Source organism: Tetrao urogallus (assembly GCF_951394365.1).
Source record: "Tetrao urogallus genome assembly, chromosome: 1".
In the NCBI taxonomy this organism is placed as follows: domain Eukaryota; kingdom Metazoa; phylum Chordata; class Aves; order Galliformes; family Phasianidae; genus Tetrao; species Tetrao urogallus.
Window position 1 is genome coordinate 24,967,010 of NC_136813.1, and position 22,593 is coordinate 24,989,602.

Below are 22,593 nucleotides of genomic sequence, written 5' to 3' on the forward strand. Positions count from 1 at the left end.
GAACAATAATGTATATGTATAAATATCAGCTTTATATGTTATCTAGTGTGGAAGAATTCAGAATACTTCCAAGTTATTTTGTCTTCAGAACTGAGCGAATATTTTTTAGTTTATAATTCTCAAACTTGGGTACATAACAACATTTACACATCATACGTCCATCCCAACGCATTTTGTTTTGTGTTTCCTAGTGTAACCAGCATTGCTCCTGACTCTATAACTACCTGGGAAGTTCAGGCAATAAGCATATCTCCCCAAAAAGGTAAAAAGTATTGTTATTCTATTGGGTATATTTTGTGAGAATGAATAGAGAATGTATATTTCTTATGTCAGAGATGCAATGTCAACTTGACAGAGTGAGGTAATCTCTACTGAAAAACAACCAAGTGTTTGTACCATGATTATTCTCTTTTATGCCATATTAAGCTTAACTGGAAGTTAGGGGAGTAAATACATATCTTTGAAAACAAGGTGAAGTGGGCTATGAAGGGTGGACCGAACAATCAAAACAGCCTCCTTGTCTTCCAAATCTCAAAACAGTCACATTTGTCTTTCCTGTGGCTATGAGAAATGTAGTGACAATAACACTGATTTATAATTTAATATTTCTGGGAGTGAGTTCTGACTGTCTGCACCCAGATAGTGGTCATGGAGCTTATTTACAGAAGTCTAGGAAAGGTCATTGTGTTTTAAACATGGCCTCTGCAGGAAAGCCGGGCCACACTTAACTTACAAAATCTACAAATACTTCTGCCAAATTTTACCTATCAAGAGCTATGGCTGTTATTCCAAACACCTAATTTTATCAACTGATCTTAAGTGTGTAATTCTCAACTCTGTTTTTTACTTATCCCAGGATTTTGCATAGCTGATCCTCATAACTTTGATGTTTTCAAAGACTTTTTTGTGTCCTTGAGATTACCATACTCAGTTAAACGACACGAACAACTGGAAATTAAAGCAGTGATTTACAACTATCTGCCCAATGATCTCCAGGTAATATTACCACAGGCTCTCTGGGCAACCTGTGCCAGTGTTTGATACTTCTTGGTGAAATGGTTTTCCCATTTTATAGATGTAGCATTATGGTGATTTCACACTGAGACCAAGTAAACTTTACCACCTCACTCTCTCACTCCTCCTCCTCAAAGGAAAAGAGTAAGAAAATGCAATAGAAAGGGGCTCCAGGATTAGGATAAGGACAAGGAGATTCTTTGCCATCATGTACAGAACTGACTCAGTGTAGGGTAATTAATATAATTTATTGTCTATTGCTAACAGAGTAGAGCAGTGAGAAATAAAAGTAATTTATACCTTCTCTACCACCACCCTATTCTACCTTCTTTCCCCCAGTGACACGAGAATGAGGGCTGCAGTCATTCCAAAGCTCTTTATCTCTGCTGCTCCTTCATGGGCACTCTGCTGCTGTGCCAGGGTGGGGTCCCTCCCATAGGATACCATTCTCCCTAAAATGATCCATTCCTTAAATATGTTCTTGTAGAGCACACCCATCATGGCTCATAGGTCAGCTCTGGCAGTGGCAATCCCTTTTGGACCTGGCTCTGATCTGACATCACTGAGGCAGTGATGGACTCTGCTCACTGAGGCCACCCCACAGCTACCCTGCTACATTAATTTTGCTATATAAGCCAATATATGCATAGGAAATTCCTTTTTGTCTTGCAGATATATGTATTGCTCTTTTCTTTTTAAACAATCTCCTTTTAGATCTGTTTCTTACTTCCCACTCTTATTTCAGAATTGGTGGAGCTGGAACATTTTCTTTTGCAGTGATGCTTTAGTACTGATGGTGGACACTGCCTTTTCCCATAGGTCACAGTGAAAATGGATGCAGTGAAGGGGCTGTGCACTGCAGAAGCAACAGGAAAGGCAGTGCAGCTGAAACTGGAAGCTAAGGGGAATTCAGCAACGCCAGCCTATTTCTCAGTTGTTCCACTTATTGTGGGAGAAATTCCAATTACTATTTCTGCTTTGGACTCAAATACTGGGCATAGCGATAGTGTTAGAAAGAACCTCAAGGTCGTGGTAAGTATGGGTAGTCAATGGTGGGCATTTCATTAATATGTTTTTCTCCATTATGTACCAACAACGTCCTTCAGTGCACATCTCTTCATCTTTAAATTCCACCTGCTTCATCAATATGTATAAAAAGTCCTTTTCTCTTATGAAGTCAAGATTGAATATACTCATCCAGTGATGTTTTGAGAAGTAGCCTTACCTAAACATGAAGTTTAGCTCTATTATTTCATATCTAATTAATGGACCTCAATTACAAAGATAAAACAAACACATGCTAACAAAGACATTGTATTGATTATCTAATTTCTGTTTCCTTTTCAAAATGATGAAGAGGAGTAGACTTTTAGACAAAAATGGCTTTTGAGATGTCAACAATGATCTGCACAGACTCATTACAACATCCAGACTCATTACAACATCCAAGTAGCCTATTGAGGGATATGAAACTTTGCACCATTAATGTCAACATTGCAGACTTGTACGTAAAGATGATTAATGAGATGATGCAAACCTACTGTTGTTACAGACCATAACTTTTTTAGAGATTGACACTGTCTCAGAGGCAGTGTTACACCAAGGCATTAAAATTGTCTGTGGAAACAGTTTTATAAAAGACAGGCTTTTGAAAAGGGACATGTGGAAATCAGAAGGGAAAAAACCTTTGAGTTTTACCAACATGAGGAACTCAGAAATTGGTGGATTTCATAGAAAACAGGCTTATAAACGTGAATCCACCTGTGAATTTGCCTGCACAGTTCACAAAGCTGAGAACAAACTTTGAAGTTTCATTTTTTCTGGGCTTCAGTTAAAAGAATTTCTTCTAAGGAAATGTATCATTTATAACAAAAAGTCAGTAAAAAATGATTAGTTTTTCAACTGGGACACTTCAATTCTGGTTTCAAGCTTCTTTTTTTACCTGGAAAGAAATTTCACTCCAAAATAACCTATTTCTGCCACCTGCTGGTCTGAGGCAGATGTGAAGATCATGGATTTCATGCAACTTAATTTCAGGTGTGAAATTGCAAAAGTGTTTACTTTTCTTTCTTCATTTGTACAGGCTGAAGGTGTTTTACAAAGAGAAGAACAGACAATTTGCATTAATAGCGACTGTAAGTTACACTTAGGAGTTAGACATAGATGAGATCTCGAGTAGGAATAGAGATTGTGAAGCCTGCTATGAAGATGGTGAAATACTTCTTAAGTTAAAAACATTCTTCATCCAAAACATAGCAGTAAGACTCAGGAAAAAATAATTTTTGTATAGATGTTTATAACTGATTTGTATTATCTTTTTTTAACAGTAGCATTCTTATTAAGTAGGCTTCTATTTTATTAATTAATGAGTATAAATGGGGGTAAGAAAAAGAACAACAAAGAATTGAAATTAAAAGCAAAAAAAATTACTGACTAAAAATTAAATTTAGGAATTATAAGTATCTTTCTTATACATTTCCATTTAACATTTCTAATAACAGTTTGCTGTTATTAATAGTCATCAACTGTGAGACATTTAATGAAAAGCATGTTCTAAAATTGCAGTATATTTTTGTGCTTAAAGAATTTGGATGTTGAACCCTATTTATTTACAGTGAGATCCCATACACTGGACTTCAGCAGACCATCTGACATGGTACCAGGTTCTGAGAGTCACATGTTTGTTAGCCTGAAAGGTAAACATTTTCCATCAATATTTTTCTGGAGGGGAGAACAGACATGCCCCTTTTGCTGTTAGTTTCTGAACACCAAGTCTTCATTCATTCCTAGGTTTTCTGCCATAATCCAAATGGTCTTTCTTGCATGCCCAGGTTGTAAAAAAAAAAAAAAGGAGCCCCAAGATTATCCAGCAGCTTACCTCATTCTCATTGCCCCTTCTCATTTGTACTGCATAGAATAATTCTGTCTTACTGTGCCCAGACCAAGGACACTAAGGTCAGAGAAGGGAAGAGTTGCCCATCAGTAGTAACTCCACACTGCATGCAGCCCTGTAGAAGTTAGCTTTATTGTTTGGGAATGAGTATACCATACTCTAATTCATAAGTTCTAGAAACATCTGTTTTTCTAAAGAGAAGATATGTGTATTTATTACATATTTATGCTCATGCATACATAATTTAAAAATACGCAGTAGCAGAGCAAATACTCATCAAAGTTAAAAGCAAGTTATCCCAGGAATTGTACAATAATGCATCCTTGATGAAAAGGCTATTTGCTTGCATTTCAAATCCCTGTTCTAAAGTGCTGAGATGCCTAAAATCATCAAATGAGAAAATGGTAAATGTAAAGGTAAAAAATGCCAAACATGTTTGACGTTATTAAAGCATGATTATTTTTCCCCCCTGTGAGAGGATCAGTTCTAATTTGACAAGACCTTTCCAGTGAGAACCTGAGGCACCAGTCTTTGCCCCTCTCTTTGCATTCCCACTTTCAACAACCTCAGGACTCCTTCTATTCCATGTTACCTTACTGTCCCACCATTCTCCCTCCAGCTACTCCAGGACCTGGTAGCTCACCCCTGCTCTTCTTCAGCCTTATGAAGTCACAAATGAGTGAAAATAGCTTAACAGGGAGAAGTATCAAGCAACTGTACAATCAGGGCTTGCTGGAATGTCAACATATTGTTAATATCACATTTATTAATGTTACACCAGTCAGTTTGAAATGCTATATGTCTTACAGATTATGTCTTTTACAACAGGAAATCCTATGGGTGATTCTGTTGAAAACTGTCTGAGTCTCAATGGAACTGAGAAACTTATTCAAGTGCCCACGGGCTGTGCAGAGCAAACAATGGTGAAAATGGCTCCCACGGTCTATGCTATTGAGTACTTGGATGCCAGTGAGCAGTGGAAGAACTTTGATCCTGAACGAAAGGATGAAGCCATTAAGATGATTGAAAAAGGTACATAGAAAAAAAAAGAAAAAAGAAAAAATACAAAACAAAATACAGAAACCAACAAACACTGGCTTTGTTATTTCCCCATATTCTCCCCACACTAAATATTGCTACTTGCTTGAAGGAGTGAGCATGGTCTTGACACAGTCAAGCAGTAATGCCATTGGTAGCCTGCAGATAGATATGAGAAATTAAATGTGGGGAGGATTTGGGTGGCTAACTGCTTGTGTCTGACACTGCAGAGTGTTGACATTCACAGTCCATCCTCTTCCTTGCCTCATTTAGAAGCAGAAAGTAAAATTTAAGTTGATCAATGTCAACTCAGATCAAATAGACAGCAGAAGGCAGTTGTGGAGTGTGAATCGTTTCAGGCTAATGCAAATGTGATACAGATATGGTACAGATGTTGTTAAGATAATAGCAGCCAAGATCAGAAACCAAAACTCATGAGTTTTAAAACTTAACCTGACATGGGTAGATGATATTTTGTATATTTTTTGATTTTGTGCACCATGAAGTCAACAGCTTGAGAAGTTTTCAATAACGGGGAATAAGTTTCCCAACATTCACCATGGAAAAAAATGCCTTGTTAACTATGTATGTATCTATACATACCTACAGTTTTCAGGTTGTTTTCATGGCTTGACTAAATCAAACAAGACAAAGTACCTTGAAAGCCTTGCCTTTTTTTTGTTTGTCAAAGGTCTACTGACCCAAACATTTCATAACTGATGAAAACCTCCATGTACCCAATCCACTAACAGTGCTGAACACATCCATGTTAATAAAAGCGATATATGAAAAATTATCAAGAAATATGTATATATTCTAAGCGGTTCTGTGCTGTCTTGTTCATACAGGTTATACAAGACTGCTTGAATTTCAGAAGGATGACGGTTCCTATGGAGCTTTTAAATCAACACCCAGTAGTGTTTGGTAAATGTATTTTTCATACCAGCTTTGGTTCTTTTTTTGCCTCCTAAAATGCCACTATTACCATTTGATACAAAAAAATTTTGGGGGGTGAGGATAAGGGGAAGGTGGGAATGATTTTCAAAGTTTAGTGAGTATGGTATTGCCTGTGTACTTTCATCATGCACAGTCAGTCTTCTAAGAATGTTAATCTTTAGCCCTTTACGAAAGAGAGTTATACAAAGCCCCTGATTATTTTGCATTTGCCACAGAGTATTCATATTGTCACTGCAATTCTAATGTTGCACAAGAAATCTCCAGCTTCCAGTGAGCACACTGTGTTCAATATGATTCTATGCAGAGATGGAGTATGCTTAATTTCCAATTAATATATTCTTCAATAAATATATGTCAACACAAGTTTTAAATATTTTCTTTTATGCAGGTTAACTGCATTCATTGTTAAAGTACTCACAAGGTGCAAAGAATACATTAGTGTGGAAGACAGTCACATACAGAACTCGATTTTGTACTTGCTTAATCAACAGCAGGCAGATGGTTCATTCCATGACCATCATCCGGTATTGGACAGAAAAATGCAGGTGGGTCATTAGTAATAAGAAGAATTAGTTGCACCTTTAAGGCTGGTAAGGAAAAGGAATAACCCGAATTGCTGAATATCAAGAATTTATTATTCTTTTTTTTTATTTTTAAAAGAAATCTGTAATGTAAGAAGTACAAAATCTGTAATGTAAAATGAATCTGCTAATAGATCCATCAAAGAAACATGACAAGTATGTCACCACTTTTACCTTTTCATCCTATCTTGAGTGATTTTGCAGTTTACCTGTATTTCAAGAGGAATTAGAGAATCAGCCCTGAGATCTTTGTGCTTCGTAAAAATTCATGCTTTTTATTTTCATAGGTAGATAGAATAATAACTTATATTTTGTAGAATCATAGAGACACAGAATAATTAATGTTGGAAAAGACCACTAATATCATCTAGTCCAACCCTCTGCCTAGCACCATGCCCACCAAAACATGTGTCTCAGTGTGACATCAACATCAAAGAGGTTTTCTGGAAAACCTCCAAGGACAGGGACTCCACCACCACCCTGGGAAGCCTGTTCCAATACTCTACCTCTCTTTCTGAGATGAAATTTTTCCTAATATCCAACCTCCAGAATTCTTCTAGTGTAAATCCACTCAGAATAGGACTCATTAGATCACGCTGCTTAAGGCCATGTCTTGCTGAGTCCTGAAATCTCCAAAGATGAAGACCCCACAGCCTCTCTGAGTGTGTCAGAATTTAAACACTCCAAGTAAAAATAAAAAATTCTAGTATTTAATAAGAATTTTCAAGAGTGTACGTTAGCCTATACATCTTCTGTAAGTACCCAGAAACACAAAATTTTTACTCCCATGCACGTGGGTTATAAAAATGCCTCTTCCAAAATCCATCGAAAATGCAGTTACCTTTGCATGGGCCTTACAAGGGAAAATAACCATTTTGTTAATATTTTTTAAAATACTTGTGTAGCTTTTACCCTCAAAAGCAGTATAGTTACTGTTAAAACCAATCAGCTGAAAAACTGGCCAAAGAGCTTTCAACCTGTGTCTGTGTTGAGATACTTATCTTCTATTTGACATTTACTTCAGAAACTGCTTGCAGTTGTGCAGAGACTTATCATAGAGAGATTAATCAATCTCTCTATGCAAACAATCTCTGCTTCTCTGAGCATTTGAGGTTGAGTGAAAGAGAAGGGTCACAATAATCCAGTTGTCAAAGAAGAGCATGAGCAAAAGAATGAGAAGGAAGAACAGGAATGAACACGCACCTCTTCAGGGAGCAAGAAAGGTAGACACTGTGTATAGCTTATCAGGAAGTAAAATGATAAATGAACTGGTAATGCTGTATATATCCCTTATAAGCAAAAAGCTCAAGATTTTAAAGAACTCCTTTAAAGTTCTTTAAAGGACTTAAAGGACTTAAAGAACTAAACAGTAGGTGAGAAAGTGAAACAGTTTTAAGGAACTGAAGACAGGACTGCTCCAATCCAAAACTGGAAATTTTTTAAAAGCAAGTTAATTAGATATTTTTTCACCAGATAAAGGATGTGGGGTTCCCCATCTCTTAATGTTGCCAAATTAAAGTTACCATAGCAGAAGATATGCTTTTACTGGACAAGAATTATTGAGTAAAGTTAAAGGGTGAAATTACATGTTTTGTTGTTTAAGGATTTGACAGGGGGGGTCCTTGTCTTCATGGAAAGTTATTTTCTAAGTTTAATCATAAGAAAGTACATGTGGCTTTACATTTTCATATTACATCTTCTAGGGTGGCATTGAGTCAGCGGGAGAAGATTTGGCATTGACAGCCTTTGTAACTATAGCATTGCAGCAGACTCTACAGGCTTACAAAGAATCACCCGATGTGGTAGGATGCCTGACTTTTTATCTTTAAGCTTGAAGGCTATTGCACGGTGGCACGTTCACCCCACTGTCTTAAAGTGCTGTGGATGGGAAGGAAATATTCTGTTTACCAAGTCTGTGATGGATAAGAGAAGTTGCAGTGAGCTAATGTACAGCAAAGTATTTTGAACTGCACACTCCCTCATTGATGTCTTTAATCACAAAACAGCAGTTATTAAAAACATGTAAAAAATAACTACACGGGAGTATTCTAATTTCTGAGTGCTTCCACCAGCAGGAACAGTAGGTGTGGATGATATTTTCAGATGAATCCACTCTGTTTTCACAGGCAGAAGCTGTTAGAAGATCAGTGGTTTACATGAATAATGAACTTCCTGGAAATACTGACTGCTATTCTACAGTTGTTGCTGCTTATGCTTTGACGCTTGTTGAGCCTGATAGTTCTCAGTCCCTGAGTGCAACAGAAAAATTAAGGAGCTGTTCTGTTTTTAATGCAGGTACCAGTAACTATTCTTAAAAATTCAACTTGTAATTAAAGTGCTTTGAGCACTCTGATATGCTAATAAAGCAAATTCATATAAATGAAGGGCATTTAATTTTTGTAAAAGTGTGAATGTATACGTGCAATGTAATTAATTCAATTACATAATTATATATAAATACTAAAATTATATGTAATTTGTGTAATTGGAATCAATATAAATTAACAGTTTAGCATTGAGAATGTTGCATTGTGGTCCTGTCTGTTACTGAAGATGGAACAAAGTCATGAAATATAGAAATCTACATTTTCTTCTTCTCTTGCTGCTTCCAAAGTTTCCACACCCCTAAATTGCATCCAAAAAGAAAAAGGGAAAAAAAAAGTACAAGTTGTTGAAAAATAAGTAATTATTAATGGACAGTGGGAACAAGCAGCTCCATGTGGGAGCAGTGCAGAATGGATTGGTGAGTAAAAGGGAAGATGTCTTTCCCCGCCTGCCCACCTCCGGAGCTTCTCACTAGTACTTTGTTCCAGCTCCATGTGGACATCACCTCTTCCCTTTGGAGCATGGCTGGGGTCAGTGTTGAGTTGGTGTATGACAATGACCAGCTATAAATTTTCTCATAATTTGACAAACAAATCACAGTTTAATAGCTGTAGTTTAAATGTAGAGACATACAGGGATAATTAATACTATTATCTCCAGGGTACCACCAGACACAATACTACCATTCCATTACATGGACATCACAGTACAACAGGATCATAAGATTATGATGATTGCATAAATCAAAACTAAAAATTGCATGCTTTTCCTTTCTCATCATCTACCTCCACACTGATTTGTTGCTTTCATGACAGCACCTGTGTTTTGTAGTTCCTTGGTATTATGACATGCAATATCTATTGTGTAAAACAGCAGCCATTTTTGGCTAATATCTTTACCAATGGCATTCTAGACTGAGTTATTCTTTCAGCAAACCAGCAGCGCTACTGGGGAAATGGCAACAATGCAATCTCAGTAGAAACCACTGCCTATGCTTTGCTTCAAACACTGCTCTTGGAAGATATGGAGTATGCAATGCCTATTGCTACGTGGCTGACAGAAAGAAAGAATTATGGTGGAGGATTCTGCTCTACACAGGTACCAGACCACCAACCAGCATGGCATTTCAAGGGGTAGAAAAATGGTAGTTCCATAAGGGCTTTATCATTCAAGTGTGAAAGCATAGTAATAATTCATCTCAAATCTCTTCAGTTCATGAAGCACCAAAAAATCTGTCCCTTAATAACCTTATGAGCCTTTATGAAGATTTATGGTAGCCAGAGGTTAGGCCTGCAGTGTTTTGGGGATTTTAATGACAAAGGAAGAAAGTGAGAAACAAAATGAACAGTACATGCAGGTGGGAACAGACACAGAAGCTCAAATCAGCATAATAGATAGAACTGAAGAACAGCTTTAGATTACTGATCAACCATATGTACTCTTGAAATAATCCAGCATAATTTGGGGGCATTTTTTTGTTTGTTGTTGTCGTTGTTCTGTTTTGTTTTTTTTTCATTTTTGTCTCAACTAGGACACAGTGGTGGCCCTGGAAGCAATGTCAGCATACAGCATAAAGACGCTGAATACTATTCCCACCAACCTGACTGTAAGAATAGGAGCACCTGGAAGGAGAGAGGACTACACTATTACTTTGACTGATGCTAACGAAGGGATTCAGAAGAAGCTGGAGGTACACAATTATTCTTTGTTCAGTATTTTTTGCTCAAACAGGAGAAGCATTGGACTGCTTGGGTAGCTTTTCTCACGTTAAGCTATCATTTATTTTTCAGTAATTCAATCTGTAAAAAACAACCAAATAATCTTTTTAAAGAAAAAAATAAATCAACATGTGCCTAGAAACATAGTTTATAGGTCCTTCCACCCCCCTTCAAGAATGTGTGAACATTCTCCATCAGTGGAGAGAAGCCAGGAGAACAATCTAAGTCTTGCTAAGGAACGAGGAAGAAGAGAGCAGGGGAATATTCTGATATTCACAGTGTTGGGACCTGAGGAAATGTCATATCCTGGCTATAGAGGGAATAATGAACTCAGGAAAAATTTGTCTCCTGAGTCACGGAACAGCAGAACAAGATGCTCCAGCCCAGCACACTGAAAATCCCATTAGATGTGGGGTCTCATAACCCCTTCCTTAACTCTAGATTTCCCATATCTTCTGAGGGGAAAGACACAGAAGACTGTTTTGATCACAGGAAAGCAATAGATCAAATGCTGAGCACACACTAAATTTTTACTGTTTTGCTTTTGCTTGCAGTTCGAACTTGGGAGAAAACTACAAGTGTCTGTACAAGGCAGAGGAAATGGGACAATGAGTGTAAGCCATAAATTGGAAATTCATATTCCAGGTGGACTTCTTTCATTCCCTTTTTGAACACCAAGGGGCACTATTCCCCATGTCTTCATTCTTTCCATTCCTACCACCGAGTTTCTAAAATTCGTGGCAAGCAAACTGCCCTGATAGCAAATACTGCCTATTTTTAACATCATGAAATCCATGAAGTGTTAATTAGAACGATCCAAAGAAGTGTTGGGAGTTGGAAAGATCCTTCTGTGATGAGGATGGAGAATTGTGTCAGAGGTCTCAGGGAATTCGAGGTTTGCACACAGACCTCTCCTGCTTTACCCAGGGCAGTTCTCTATGACTAATCAGTGCCTCTGAGAGACTTGTGTTTCCCTCCACGCTCCAAGTCTCATCAACATTTGCTAAAGCCCTGGAAGAGCAAATCACATGTCATTTAAATGATGTTTTTATGAGTTTGATGTCTGTGCTTTTGTCTTAGATATTGAAAATGTACTGGTCACCTGAGCTGAAAAACAATCCATGTAATGACCTGATTTTGACAGTGGAAGTGGAAGGAAGGATTAAGTATTCTGGTAAGTGAAAAGTGGTTGAAACTCAAAGGTAACATGTTTGAATAATAATTAGTCAATGACTTTCCAGCTTTGGAGAATGGGAATAAATGAGTGAAGCAAGGAAAGAAAGGTCTCTGAAACCTGCATAGCTATAGTTGCATTCAGTTTATTAATATTTTGAATAATTTAATAACTCACACAATAACTGTGGGTGCAGAGAGTACCTAACAGGTACATTGCTACTATTTTTAACTCTTCTATGTTACCTGGAAGAGAGGGAGATTAACTCCTATCATTTTGTTCTTGGCTCCCATGCAGGGAGCTCAATTATTCCACTAAGGGACCTATCTAGCAGCCATAGAGTACACTTTGGGGCAGATTTGCTTTAGGTATTTTCATATAGTCAAGACTATGTTTTCATTTCTCTGAAGCATAGATTCTCTGCCTACGTCTGCATTTGCTTTTTTTTTTTTTTTTCTGTTTGAATAGGTAACTTTTTTAGGCAAGGGTTGTACTTTATATGTGAATAGATGGCACAAACCCCATTCTTAGCTAGATCTGCTAAACTAAAATTGTTGCTCAAATTTTAACTCTAAATTGATTAGAAACACTGAGATGGTGTAACACAAACTTTAATAAAATCCCATAGAGGTAGCGTGACTGTCCATTTTATCTATCATTATATAAACAAACAAATAAATAAATAAATAAATGAAATTACAAGAACTTCAGTCAAATTTTTGCATGGCTGATTGTGTCTATCACCTACAGATACTGTATACTCCGAGGAAAATTATGATGATGAAGATTATCTTGCTTCAGACTCCAGTGATTCTGAGACCCTATCGAGAATAGACTGGTTTGATATCCGCAGCAGAAGGAAAAGGGATGTGATCTCACCCAGTAAAACAGAATCTCTGCAGTACAAAATCTGTGTCAGGTAGGTCTGGAGATCAGCCTCTCATTAGGACATATCTTCATTTTTGTTTGCAGTTCTTCTTGGTCACCTTTTTCATATCCATGAATTCAGCATCCAAGCTGGTAACCTTCTGTAGTTGCACATAAATGGAGAGAATCTGCATCCTTATATCCACGGCAGAAAAGTCAGTTTCCAAGCAAAGTACATTTAGATGGTTTACATAGACTTCAAACACCCATTTCAGGATCTGCCCCAACAAATTCACTGGCGATATTTGGCTCTCTGGGGATACTCAGAGTATCCTGGCTGTCTAATCATTTTAAAGATGTCTTTTATGTATGAGCCAGGCTTTCTTCAGTGGTTGTCCAGGGACAGGACAAGACGCAGTGGGAGCATAAGATCTAAACATCAGGAGGCATTTCTTCACTGTGTGGGTGATGTAGCACACCACTAGGCTTCCCAGAGATGTTGTGTAGTCTGCTTTCTTGGAGAACTTCCTAAGTCATATTGTCATGGTCCTGGGCAACCCGCAATAGGTGTCCCCGTTTGAGCAAGGAGGTTGGATTAGATTACCTCTTCCAACATCAACCATCCTGTGATTCTGTGGTTAATAAAGTAAATACAATAACACATCTACAGTGTTTCATTGTTTTTTGGAGAGAGATTATTACTTCCTTCATGGATGCAACTCTGGCCTCTGTAGAAAAGAAAATGTGTCTTCTACTATGTAGGAGAGGAAAGAGAGGAGAAATTATATCCTAAAGTTGTGGCCAACATCAAGAAGTAGACAAGGAAGAAAGAAATTCCCTAGTGCAAAATAAAACTGCTTTTGCTCCCTCTCACAGCTTGGCAAGTATTGCAGAAGCATGAAATGGTAGGTGGCAAGGGGAAATGGTTTTAAGTTGAAGGAAGAAAGATTTAGGGAGAAATTCTTTACAGAGAGTGGTGAGGTGCTGGAACAGGCTGCCCGGAGAGGTTGTGGATGCCCCATCCCTGGAGGTGTTCAAGGCCAGGTTGGATGGGGCCCTGGGCAGCCTGGTCTGGTATTAAATGGGGAGGTTTGTGGCCCTGCATGTGGTGGGTGGTTGGAGATTCATGATCCTTGGGGCCCCTTCCAACTCAGGCTGTTCTGTGATTCTGTGTTTCTGTGTGTCCTGAGTTCCCCTTCTGGAGATGAGCAAGTGACAGAAGGAGGTTTTTCTTCCCAGTTTTCCACTGACTTCTGGCAGAGCCTTAGAAGCAATACTTTTTATCCTTCTTCCCAGACAGTGTCAGGAACTTCCTCAGACAGGGGAGGAGTGGAGTTACTCTAATTCCCAATTTTTACTCTCCCTAGTTAACCATAAATTCAGTTAATTGTCAGCTGACTGAAACACTATTTTCCCCATTAATTGCTATGATACATCTATCAACAATCAGATCCACTGTTGAGCAAGATGTTGCAGAGTGTTAGGGTGAGGTTTAAAAGAAAATGTGTAGTTTCATTTGTTTTAGGTAAGACACAGAAGAAAAAGTCAAGGCACCTTTTACATTACTACAGAGCCTTTCTGGACTGTGCTACAGGGTAATGGAAGGTGCTGAAGTAGAAGTTTCTGAAGGATATGTTGAATATTTTCAACAAAGCATCCTGTGTAAATGCAGAACAACTTCATCCAGCAATCACATAACTATCTGATTTTTCAGAAGGGGAAAAAGGAATAGAAGCTCAATATACATATATGCCTAGCAGGCACTTAAGGAAATGAGAATGTTGACCCTGAAAAGTAAAGATAGCATAAATTTTACTTTGTTCACAAGGACTGTGGACAAGCTAGTTTCTTAGATTCTCCTTGTAGATAATAAAGGATGTTTACAAGTGCTTCTTACCTTCCATGTCTTTTCTATATTCTGCTATGATTTTATGGTAGAGAGAATGAAAGCCTAGATGACAAGGTGAGATGAAGCACCTGTGTTTTGGATGACCATTTGATTATTATATAACTAGTTTTACTTTGTGACATTTAATGTGGTACGCAGCTAATTGGCAAATTAGAATCCATATAAGAAAGCTAAATGGAGCAGAATGTTGGGTTGGGTTTTTTTTGAGCAAGAAGAGCTAACCTTTCCAAACAAAGCTTGGAGAACAAGCTGAACAAAGCTCAGTGCAGATGTTCACTGATGACAGACTCCCTTATAAAGGTCCACAGGTTCCAATTCACCAAAGATGTCCCTGGTTGATCTTTCTCTGCTGAGTGGCTTGGAGCCTGATACTAATGATCTTGAACAGGTGAGAAACACTTTTTATGGCATTATTCAGTAAACTTTTCTATGCAAATTTTATCTTTGTATATCTTTCCTAGGTATATAGAATAATGAAAGTAAAACAGGCTTTGGATAGGCATATCTTCATTATCTTGCTTTGAAAAAATTATTCACTGAATATATGCAAGAAATGAAAAGTTGCTGTTGAATCGAGTGCAGCCTTTAATACCTTGTAGTAGAAATTAGCACAAGGCTTTTTAGAGCACTCATACTTCTCCTGTCTTTACACATCATCATGTCCCTGCTGGCACTGCTTTTTTGTGACAAAGCAGAATGGTGTGTCCTTTGATTACAAGGGAGAAGGCAAAAGCATTTGTGGGTGTTGCCCACAGGGCACAGTGGCAGGGACATGCAGCACAGCACTCTGTGAAGGTAGCTACAGAATTTTTGTTCTAGAGCCTCCTGGTCTAGTGATTTGCCCAAGTTTGTGCTCACAGGCAATGTTTGCATTAGGGAGGAAGAAAGAAAGCAGGATAATACAAATGTCTGAACAAAGCAAACCAGGATATAGAAGATGATAGCAATGCTGTTACTGTCCTACATTGTTGTTTTGATTTTATTGTTGTCTTTCTGTAGTTGGTAACATCTTCAGATCAATATATTCAGCACTTCGAGTACAAGGAAGGAAAGGTTTTGCTCTACTTTGGGGAGGTAAGCAAGCCCAGTGGTTTTATGTTCTACTGTTTCAGTTAATACACAGAATCTTCCTTTTAAACCTACCATTGTCTTTCACACTCCATTACCTTCTGTGATTTTTGTCATTTATTAGTACTGAAAGTTTAGTTCAAAGAGGGCAGGGGAGGTAAAGGTGGGAGACATGCACATTCATCCTCAGCTCTTCTGTGCTGTAGATGTAGTCTGTGCCTCACCCAGCATGTGAAGTTCAGTATTTCTAGATGAAGATCAATTCAGTAATAAACAAGTGTAATCATCAAATCCTCTAATTTCTGTGTTGGGCACTACAGTAGATGAAGGATATAAAGCTGCTAGATAGTGTCCAGTGCAGGACTGTGATGATGATGAAGAGTCTGAAGGGCAAGATGAATGAGGAGCAGTTGTATAAAAGGTTTCTTTTAATTGAATATAGAACTATCAGAATTAACTCATCCATGCCATCCATGCATAATAGCCAGGCTGTTAAAGGCACAAATGAATGAGGAATTGATTAGCCTACACATCACAACTGTTGTTCATTAATGATCCTTGAGGTCTCTTCCAACCCGGGTCATTCTGTGATTCTGTGATTCTGATTCTGTGATTCTGTGTTCCTTTCTTGTGCAGCTCACAAGTGGACCAGAGCCAGACTGTATAGTATTTGGGGCAAAGCAACTTAATCCAATGGGCTTGGTTCAGCCAGCAAATGCCATCCTGTATGATTTTTACAGCCCAGGTAAGGGCATATAAAAGTGATATGTAACTGATCAGAAAGTGACCCGTAATAGTAACTCTAGTTTATTAAAAGGTGTTTTTAATGTAGGGTCTGAAATCACATGAATTTGTTGAGCATTAAAATAAAAAAAAAGAAAAAGTCTGCAATTATTTGTATCCCAATTTAAGATCCCCATTTAACAGATATGATAACGGTATTTGAAAATTAGGTCAGACCTCTATTTTGCTTGAAGCTGAGATATCCCTGACAGTTTACAGTACCTAGAGCTTCATCCATGCTGACTTTTCTATTTATTGGCTAAGCATACATTAACCATTGGTGATCCTGTCTCCTCCCTCTGAAACAAGTTGTGGTAATTGTTGCCCTATTGCTAAAATATGAAATTAAGATGCATGGTTTTCAGCCAGAACAAAAAAAAGGGGGGGAAGAATACAACTCAAAGCTTCAATAGCAGCCACAGCAACAAAAAAAGCAAAACCACAGAAGCAACAACCCAGGCTGTTGTCCAGCTAAAAGTCAAGTACCTGTACTGCATGTAGGTGCTGAGGCTACAGATCTTTATGGATTTCATATGCTCATATGCCCCTCATATGCTGATTTGTCTGGACCAGAGAAAAACTGGGAAACAAGTGTAGTTCAAGCATTTAGGCTCTTCCATCTGAGCACTGTAAGCCAGATCACTTTGCTTCATTTCCACAGACAGAAAGTGCAGTGTCTTCTACAGCGCCCCCCAGCACAGCGCCATGCTTGCCAAGGTGTGCCACGCCGAAGTTTGCCAGTGTGCAGAAGGTAAAAGAAATCTAAATATACCAGATGAAAAGAACCATTCATGGGAGAATTCTTTTACCCAGAAAAGACCTATGCATTTATATTATGCATTTACCCTAATGCATAAATTAGAACACAAAATATCCACTCATGTATTACCAAAAAACTTTGTTTTGAAGATATCCAGGATTATCTTGATAGTTGCATATGATATCTATTAACATATGCATATGTACGTAGAAAAAAAATCACCACGCTTCTAATAAAGCTGTTCAGCTGTTTTGTTTTCTTTGATAATGTTGAGTGGATGATTAATTTTATACTATATCTATTTAAGTATCCACAATTACAGAGACAGATGCATCATTTCTTTTCTTCATTCTAGGTCCTTGCCCAAGACAAAAATCAACTTTCAGTAAAAACGTGAAAGAAAATACACGTTTTAACTTTGTGTGCTACCAGCCTATTGCAGATTATGGTGAGGCATGAAAGACAATTGTCAATGTATTGTAAAAGCAGTTATTTTCAAAAAATAAGGCTAAATTTGTAGTCTTATATGCCTAGACCGCTCCTGAAATGAGAAGAGTTCCTTTATGTGGCCAGGAGGCTAAGAAGATGAAATGCTAAAGCTGTCCTCTGAGGTTAAGGGGAAAAATAAAGACCTCTGAAAGCTGTAGTCGGATGTTGAGGAAGGAAGAATGTATAGCCTTGTATTGCAGGGTTTAGAAAAGACCACTGACCCCATGATCCGTAATTTTAGAGGATTTATGAGATAAAGTGCAGTTTTCACAGGCAGCATGCAAAAGCTTAGCATTTCCCTTCTGCAGTGCTAGGAGAATAGTTTCCCTTTGGTTAATTTGCCTGTCTGACCTCTACTATGGATGGAAAATGGGAAGATCTACTGGAGGAAAACTGATTTAGTATCTTTGGTGAAGAAAAAGCAAGAACTCAATCATATTTAGTAGTTTATTCCAGAACATATATAGCCAAAGAAAATACAATTTTAGAGGTTATTGATTAGTACCAGACTTGCTAAAACATATATTAAGTGTGCAGGATAATTGTGCTGTTGTCTTTTATATTACCATAAATTATGAAAAGATAGCATACTGGCCTCTGCACTGACATGGGATAAAAGCATAGCTGTTTTCAGTTTCTGGATGTAACTTCATGTTTCCATGTACCCTCACACAACTGTTGTCTGTTGTAGTCTATGAAGTGGAGCTCCTCAACAGTACACAGAAGAATGTTTTTGATTACTATGAGGTCAGAATTCAGAGAATCCTTAAATTCAGTAAGTATCAAAATGTTTAGTTCCTTTTTTCCCACCTGAAGGAAAAAATTTTGATTAAACACTAGCCAGCATGAGCCATTCAGATGCCTTGTCTTGCTGTCAGCATAGTCAGATACGTTAGGCCTGAAAGAAGACTGATTTATTGATTTGGTGCAGCTACATCACTCTTAGGTTCAGCTCAGCTGTAGGTTGCTTTGGTTCGCACTACATGGCAATCCCAGAGCACATACCTCCAATCCTCTCAGATGAAACTAATACAGAAGACACATTACAGCTGCATTTAATCCATGGCTCCAAACTGGAGCTAGTCTAAAGCAAATCCTCCAAAACATGTACTGTGCATATATTAGGTCCTCTGTATATCATTTTAATAATTATAATAACAAGAAGCCTTTTTTTTCCTTTTGTTGCAATGCAAAGATTTGCAGAGCTCTCAGACAGTGTCCTTTTGCAGGCCTGCCATTCCAGCTGTGCCCACATGAGTTTTACTCTATCAGCAGCATCAGTGAACACTGAAATTATTCAAAGGAATTTCTGGAAAGGCTGTCAGATGACAACTCAGACTTCAGCCACCAAGCTATCATGTGGTTTTCAGTTTTGAGTTTGGCAGCCAGAGATTGCCTTTAAAGAAAAACTGTAAAGGTTTCAAAACTTCCCTTACTTAAGCAGAATAATTATCTCATTCTCTTGATCTTTGCCTAGAGGGCAAGTGAGGTCAGCCAGTACTTCAGGGCACACAGCCTGTGATCTGTGTCAAATGTCCACTTAGTCAGAAGATCAGGTCCCTACTGGATGCATCCAGAGATGGCCAGTGATAATCAGGACTTTCCATATGCAGGGAAATCATAATACACTTCATGATCAAAACACTGCCTCTGGAAGATTGCAACACCACGATGGAAAGACTCTTTAATGCCTCCAGAAAACCTACAGGATCCGAAGAACTTAGAGCTATGGGTCTCACTGCATTTGTTCTTGCAGCTCATAGGCAAGCCCTGGGAAGATTTTGCTTCTTGGTTTTTGAAAGAGATAGGTATCTTTTGAACCTAAAGTTGAACAGAAGAGGTGACTTCTCTCATTCCCACCTCCTTTAAAATACTCCTTTGTTTGTACTGTATGAAGTAGGTTACAAGCATCAGATTGTTTCAATGGGGTTGGTAAAGTCTGGAAAGGGGAGCTAAGCCATGATGATGAAGAAAAAGCAAGGTGCAGTACCTTCCCAAATCATTTATATATAGAGAGATGCATTTTTATATATTAAAATCATCTATATTATCATCTATATATATATATATATATATGTATTTGGAGATTGAAAATTGCATAATTATATAACAACTGTTACATTAATGGCTGATGATCCCTAGAGTACGAAATCTGCCAGGACATTTGTGAAGCATTTGAAGTGAGAAACACCATGGTAATTTAAACATAATGAACCTGAGGCAAAATTTTGTAATTTTCTCAAATAATTCTGATTCATCTTAATACTCCTTTGCATTCTTACAACAAAGTGAAAATTGGATGTAGCTCAGGAACAGCAGAAAGTCTTGGATTTCATGAGAAAACCTACAGTGCTGCATGCTTCTTTGGAAATGCACAAATGTGAAACTGTATGCAGAACTGAAGACCAACTTTTATCTGGTCTGTACCTACCATACGTAAAAGTAATTCAGGCTTCAGCTAGGAAATTGATATGGTTCTTAGTGCTACATTTCACAATTTAGCACTGTCTCAAATGCCCTGAAATCTTATTAGTGTTAAAATAGTCTAAATCAGATTTTTATTCTGCTCTTAGGATTTCATTGTGAATATTGAACTTTTCATGATTGTAATACAATACTTCAGGCAGCAGAGGCTGCACAAGTTTTTGTTTGCTGTTAGGAAGTCTGTGGTGTCTTACCTGCAGTCTAATCTGGTTTGATGTTGATTTGGTCACCTCAGTTGTGCACAACAGTTTGCACTATTGTTAGAAAGAATATAAGAGAATAACATACTGATGTAATCTGCATTTATTTTTTTTTCCAAGTGGACTTTGTGAACTGGTCTTCTAGCCAAAAAACGCAGTATACTCGTATCCTGTGTTAACTTGCTAAATAAGTCTCTTTCCAGATCTCATGCCATTTCAGTAATGGGCACTGCAGCTTTTAAATGAATAAGCTTCTGAGCCAGAATTAGACCATAATCCTCTAAGTTACTTTGATGTGGAGATTACAAAGTACATTTCCTACAAAGCAAGTTCAAAAGCAATAGTATAATAGGTAAATCAGTGACATTCAAGCCAATCATACTAAGGAGTTTTTAATACTGCCTGCTGCACTGTTGAGCCTCAATATATTTGAATTTTGTTTGCCAGTTTTTAAGATCACTATGTTTCTGAACAATCTGAAATGTAAGATAATGTTTTCTTTCTCCTTTGTCTTTTCTTTCAGTCTCTAAGATTGAAAGGAACCCCATAAAGCCTGAAAGATATCTAGAGCGAAAGATGCTCCTTCCATAGCTGTTAAAGAGGCTAAGACCACCATAAAAGGAAAAAGTGCTTACATTTAGCCAAGAAATGTTAAGGAAAATATGCCCTACCACAGCGTTTACTCCCAAATGAAATATTAGCTTGACTTTGCAGTATTATAAAAGATTAGAAAGATTTGCATCTCATAGGCTATTGTTTTGCTCTTCATCAGGAAAGTTTATGGGTTTTTCTCTTCTCATACCACAGCTGCTGATGAAAGCATCCAAGTAGGAGCCCATCGACATTTCCTAAAGCGCTCCTCTTGCACACTAAACATGGTAGCTGGGAAACGGTACCTTCTCATGGGGAAAGATGGGCAAACTGTCGATTGCAACAACAAGTAAGTGCAATAGATTCTGAGCCACAGAGGCTGCTAGCACGGATCATGAATCCAGCTGGTACTCAAACTGCTGGAATGCTTCCAGAAAGCAAAGGGAGGGCCAGATTTCTATAGGATTCTGATTCTGCTTTAATAAAATGCAGAGTATCAGCCTAAAGTCGAAAGGGCAGCTGTGGGTAACAGCTGAGCCACTCAAATCTATCTGTGTACAGCCTGGTTCCCACATTTCTAAGAATCAAAATTTGGCCCTTCTCCAATGGGTTAAAAACTCACAGCTGAAAGGGAGAATGGGAAATGCTGCATCATTCCTTATGCTGCAAATGTCTTACACAGTTTGTGCATTTGCCAAAGAAATGGGTGGGACTGTATCAAAGAGCAGCGCTCAAAGTTTCTGTTATACATGTGTGGACATAGCTCATTATTCTCACTTCTCATTGTAATAAGTATTCAGTGAGAAAGGCATCTTAAATATTTAATTCCTCAGGACAGAATTGGAGAAAGGTAGTGCCTTTGAAAGCTTCCAGGATGGAGACTATCTCAGTGAAATTGTAAGCACCACTTCCTGCAATCCTAAAACAACCCCCCACCGTATCTACTGACACCAGAGTGAATGCTAAACTTAGAGAGACTAATAAAGACCATATTTGTGGTGCCATTCCACAAAAATATAATAGAAACTCAGCCCAAGCTTACTGGTGTCTCTCAAAACACAAGTATATCCGCATTTGTCCCAGCTTGACAGTGATTATCTTGCTAAACTCAAGTCAAAGCTCAGTTAGCCTCCTGGTGGAATGAGGTTTCAGACAAGCTTTATGACTAGTGTGACTCCTCCTGATCTCAGAGGTGCCTTGACGGAAGAGGGCAGCCTCACATGGTTTGTGCTTTCCTGTTTCTCTCTGTAAACACTGATGACTCACTTCCTTTACTCAGGATGCAGTACTTCCTTGACTCGCAAGCCTGGGTGGAGAAAATTCCAGAAGACAGGGAGTGTCACACCACCCGTAACCGGCAAGCCTGTGCTCACCTGCAGAGCTTCCTGAGCAAGTCTGACAACATCTGCCTCTTCTGAAAGGTTGCTTTGCTCCTCGCGTCCCACCTGTGTTACTGCAGCTCAGCTTGTTCCTGATTTTTTCTTGTAAATCCTATACATCAGAGATGCACCGGAGACACCACAGAGCTGCTTCCATGGCTGTTTTTCTTTTAGCAGTGTACTTGCTGAATGGGATATCTTCTTGTAGATCTATATACGGGGGCAATGTGATAAAAACTGCAGCTATTCTACTGCTTACTGAGTTTACTGCACTCTATGCTGGTGAAAAGGGAGCAGAAACTTCTGCTACCTGACCCATTACTCAGTGGTATAATTATACTGGAGGGGATCAAATGAAAAATG

At 38.2% G+C, this 22,593-nt stretch overlaps 1 protein-coding gene across 1 annotated transcript in view; it reads left to right on the plus strand.

The window, feature by feature from the left end:
- Positions 1-22,269, plus strand: part of LOC306953671 (complement C4-A-like) — a gene marked incomplete at both ends in the record, with an annotated part of 42,131 nt that extends 19,862 nt beyond the window's left edge. Inside the window, 23 exons of the mRNA XM_079544637.1 lie at positions 192-262; positions 857-996; positions 1,834-2,046; positions 3,098-3,149; positions 3,630-3,710; positions 4,736-4,939; positions 5,794-5,869; positions 6,291-6,447; positions 8,187-8,285; positions 8,610-8,778; positions 9,740-9,906; positions 10,340-10,498; positions 11,081-11,140; positions 11,607-11,700; positions 12,451-12,619; positions 14,777-14,864; positions 15,476-15,550; positions 16,181-16,289; positions 16,989-17,078; positions 17,443-17,535; positions 18,268-18,351; positions 21,068-21,200; positions 22,131-22,269. Of these exons, the coding sequence (XP_079400763.1) occupies positions 192-262; positions 857-996; positions 1,834-2,046; positions 3,098-3,149; positions 3,630-3,710; positions 4,736-4,939; positions 5,794-5,869; positions 6,291-6,447; positions 8,187-8,285; positions 8,610-8,778; positions 9,740-9,906; positions 10,340-10,498; positions 11,081-11,140; positions 11,607-11,700; positions 12,451-12,619; positions 14,777-14,864; positions 15,476-15,550; positions 16,181-16,289; positions 16,989-17,078; positions 17,443-17,535; positions 18,268-18,351; positions 21,068-21,200; positions 22,131-22,269 (2,722 nt within the window). The remainder of the gene's footprint in view (positions 1-191; positions 263-856; positions 997-1,833; positions 2,047-3,097; positions 3,150-3,629; positions 3,711-4,735; positions 4,940-5,793; positions 5,870-6,290; positions 6,448-8,186; positions 8,286-8,609; positions 8,779-9,739; positions 9,907-10,339; positions 10,499-11,080; positions 11,141-11,606; positions 11,701-12,450; positions 12,620-14,776; positions 14,865-15,475; positions 15,551-16,180; positions 16,290-16,988; positions 17,079-17,442; positions 17,536-18,267; positions 18,352-21,067; positions 21,201-22,130) is intronic.
- Between the last annotated feature and the right edge of the window lie 324 nt (positions 22,270-22,593).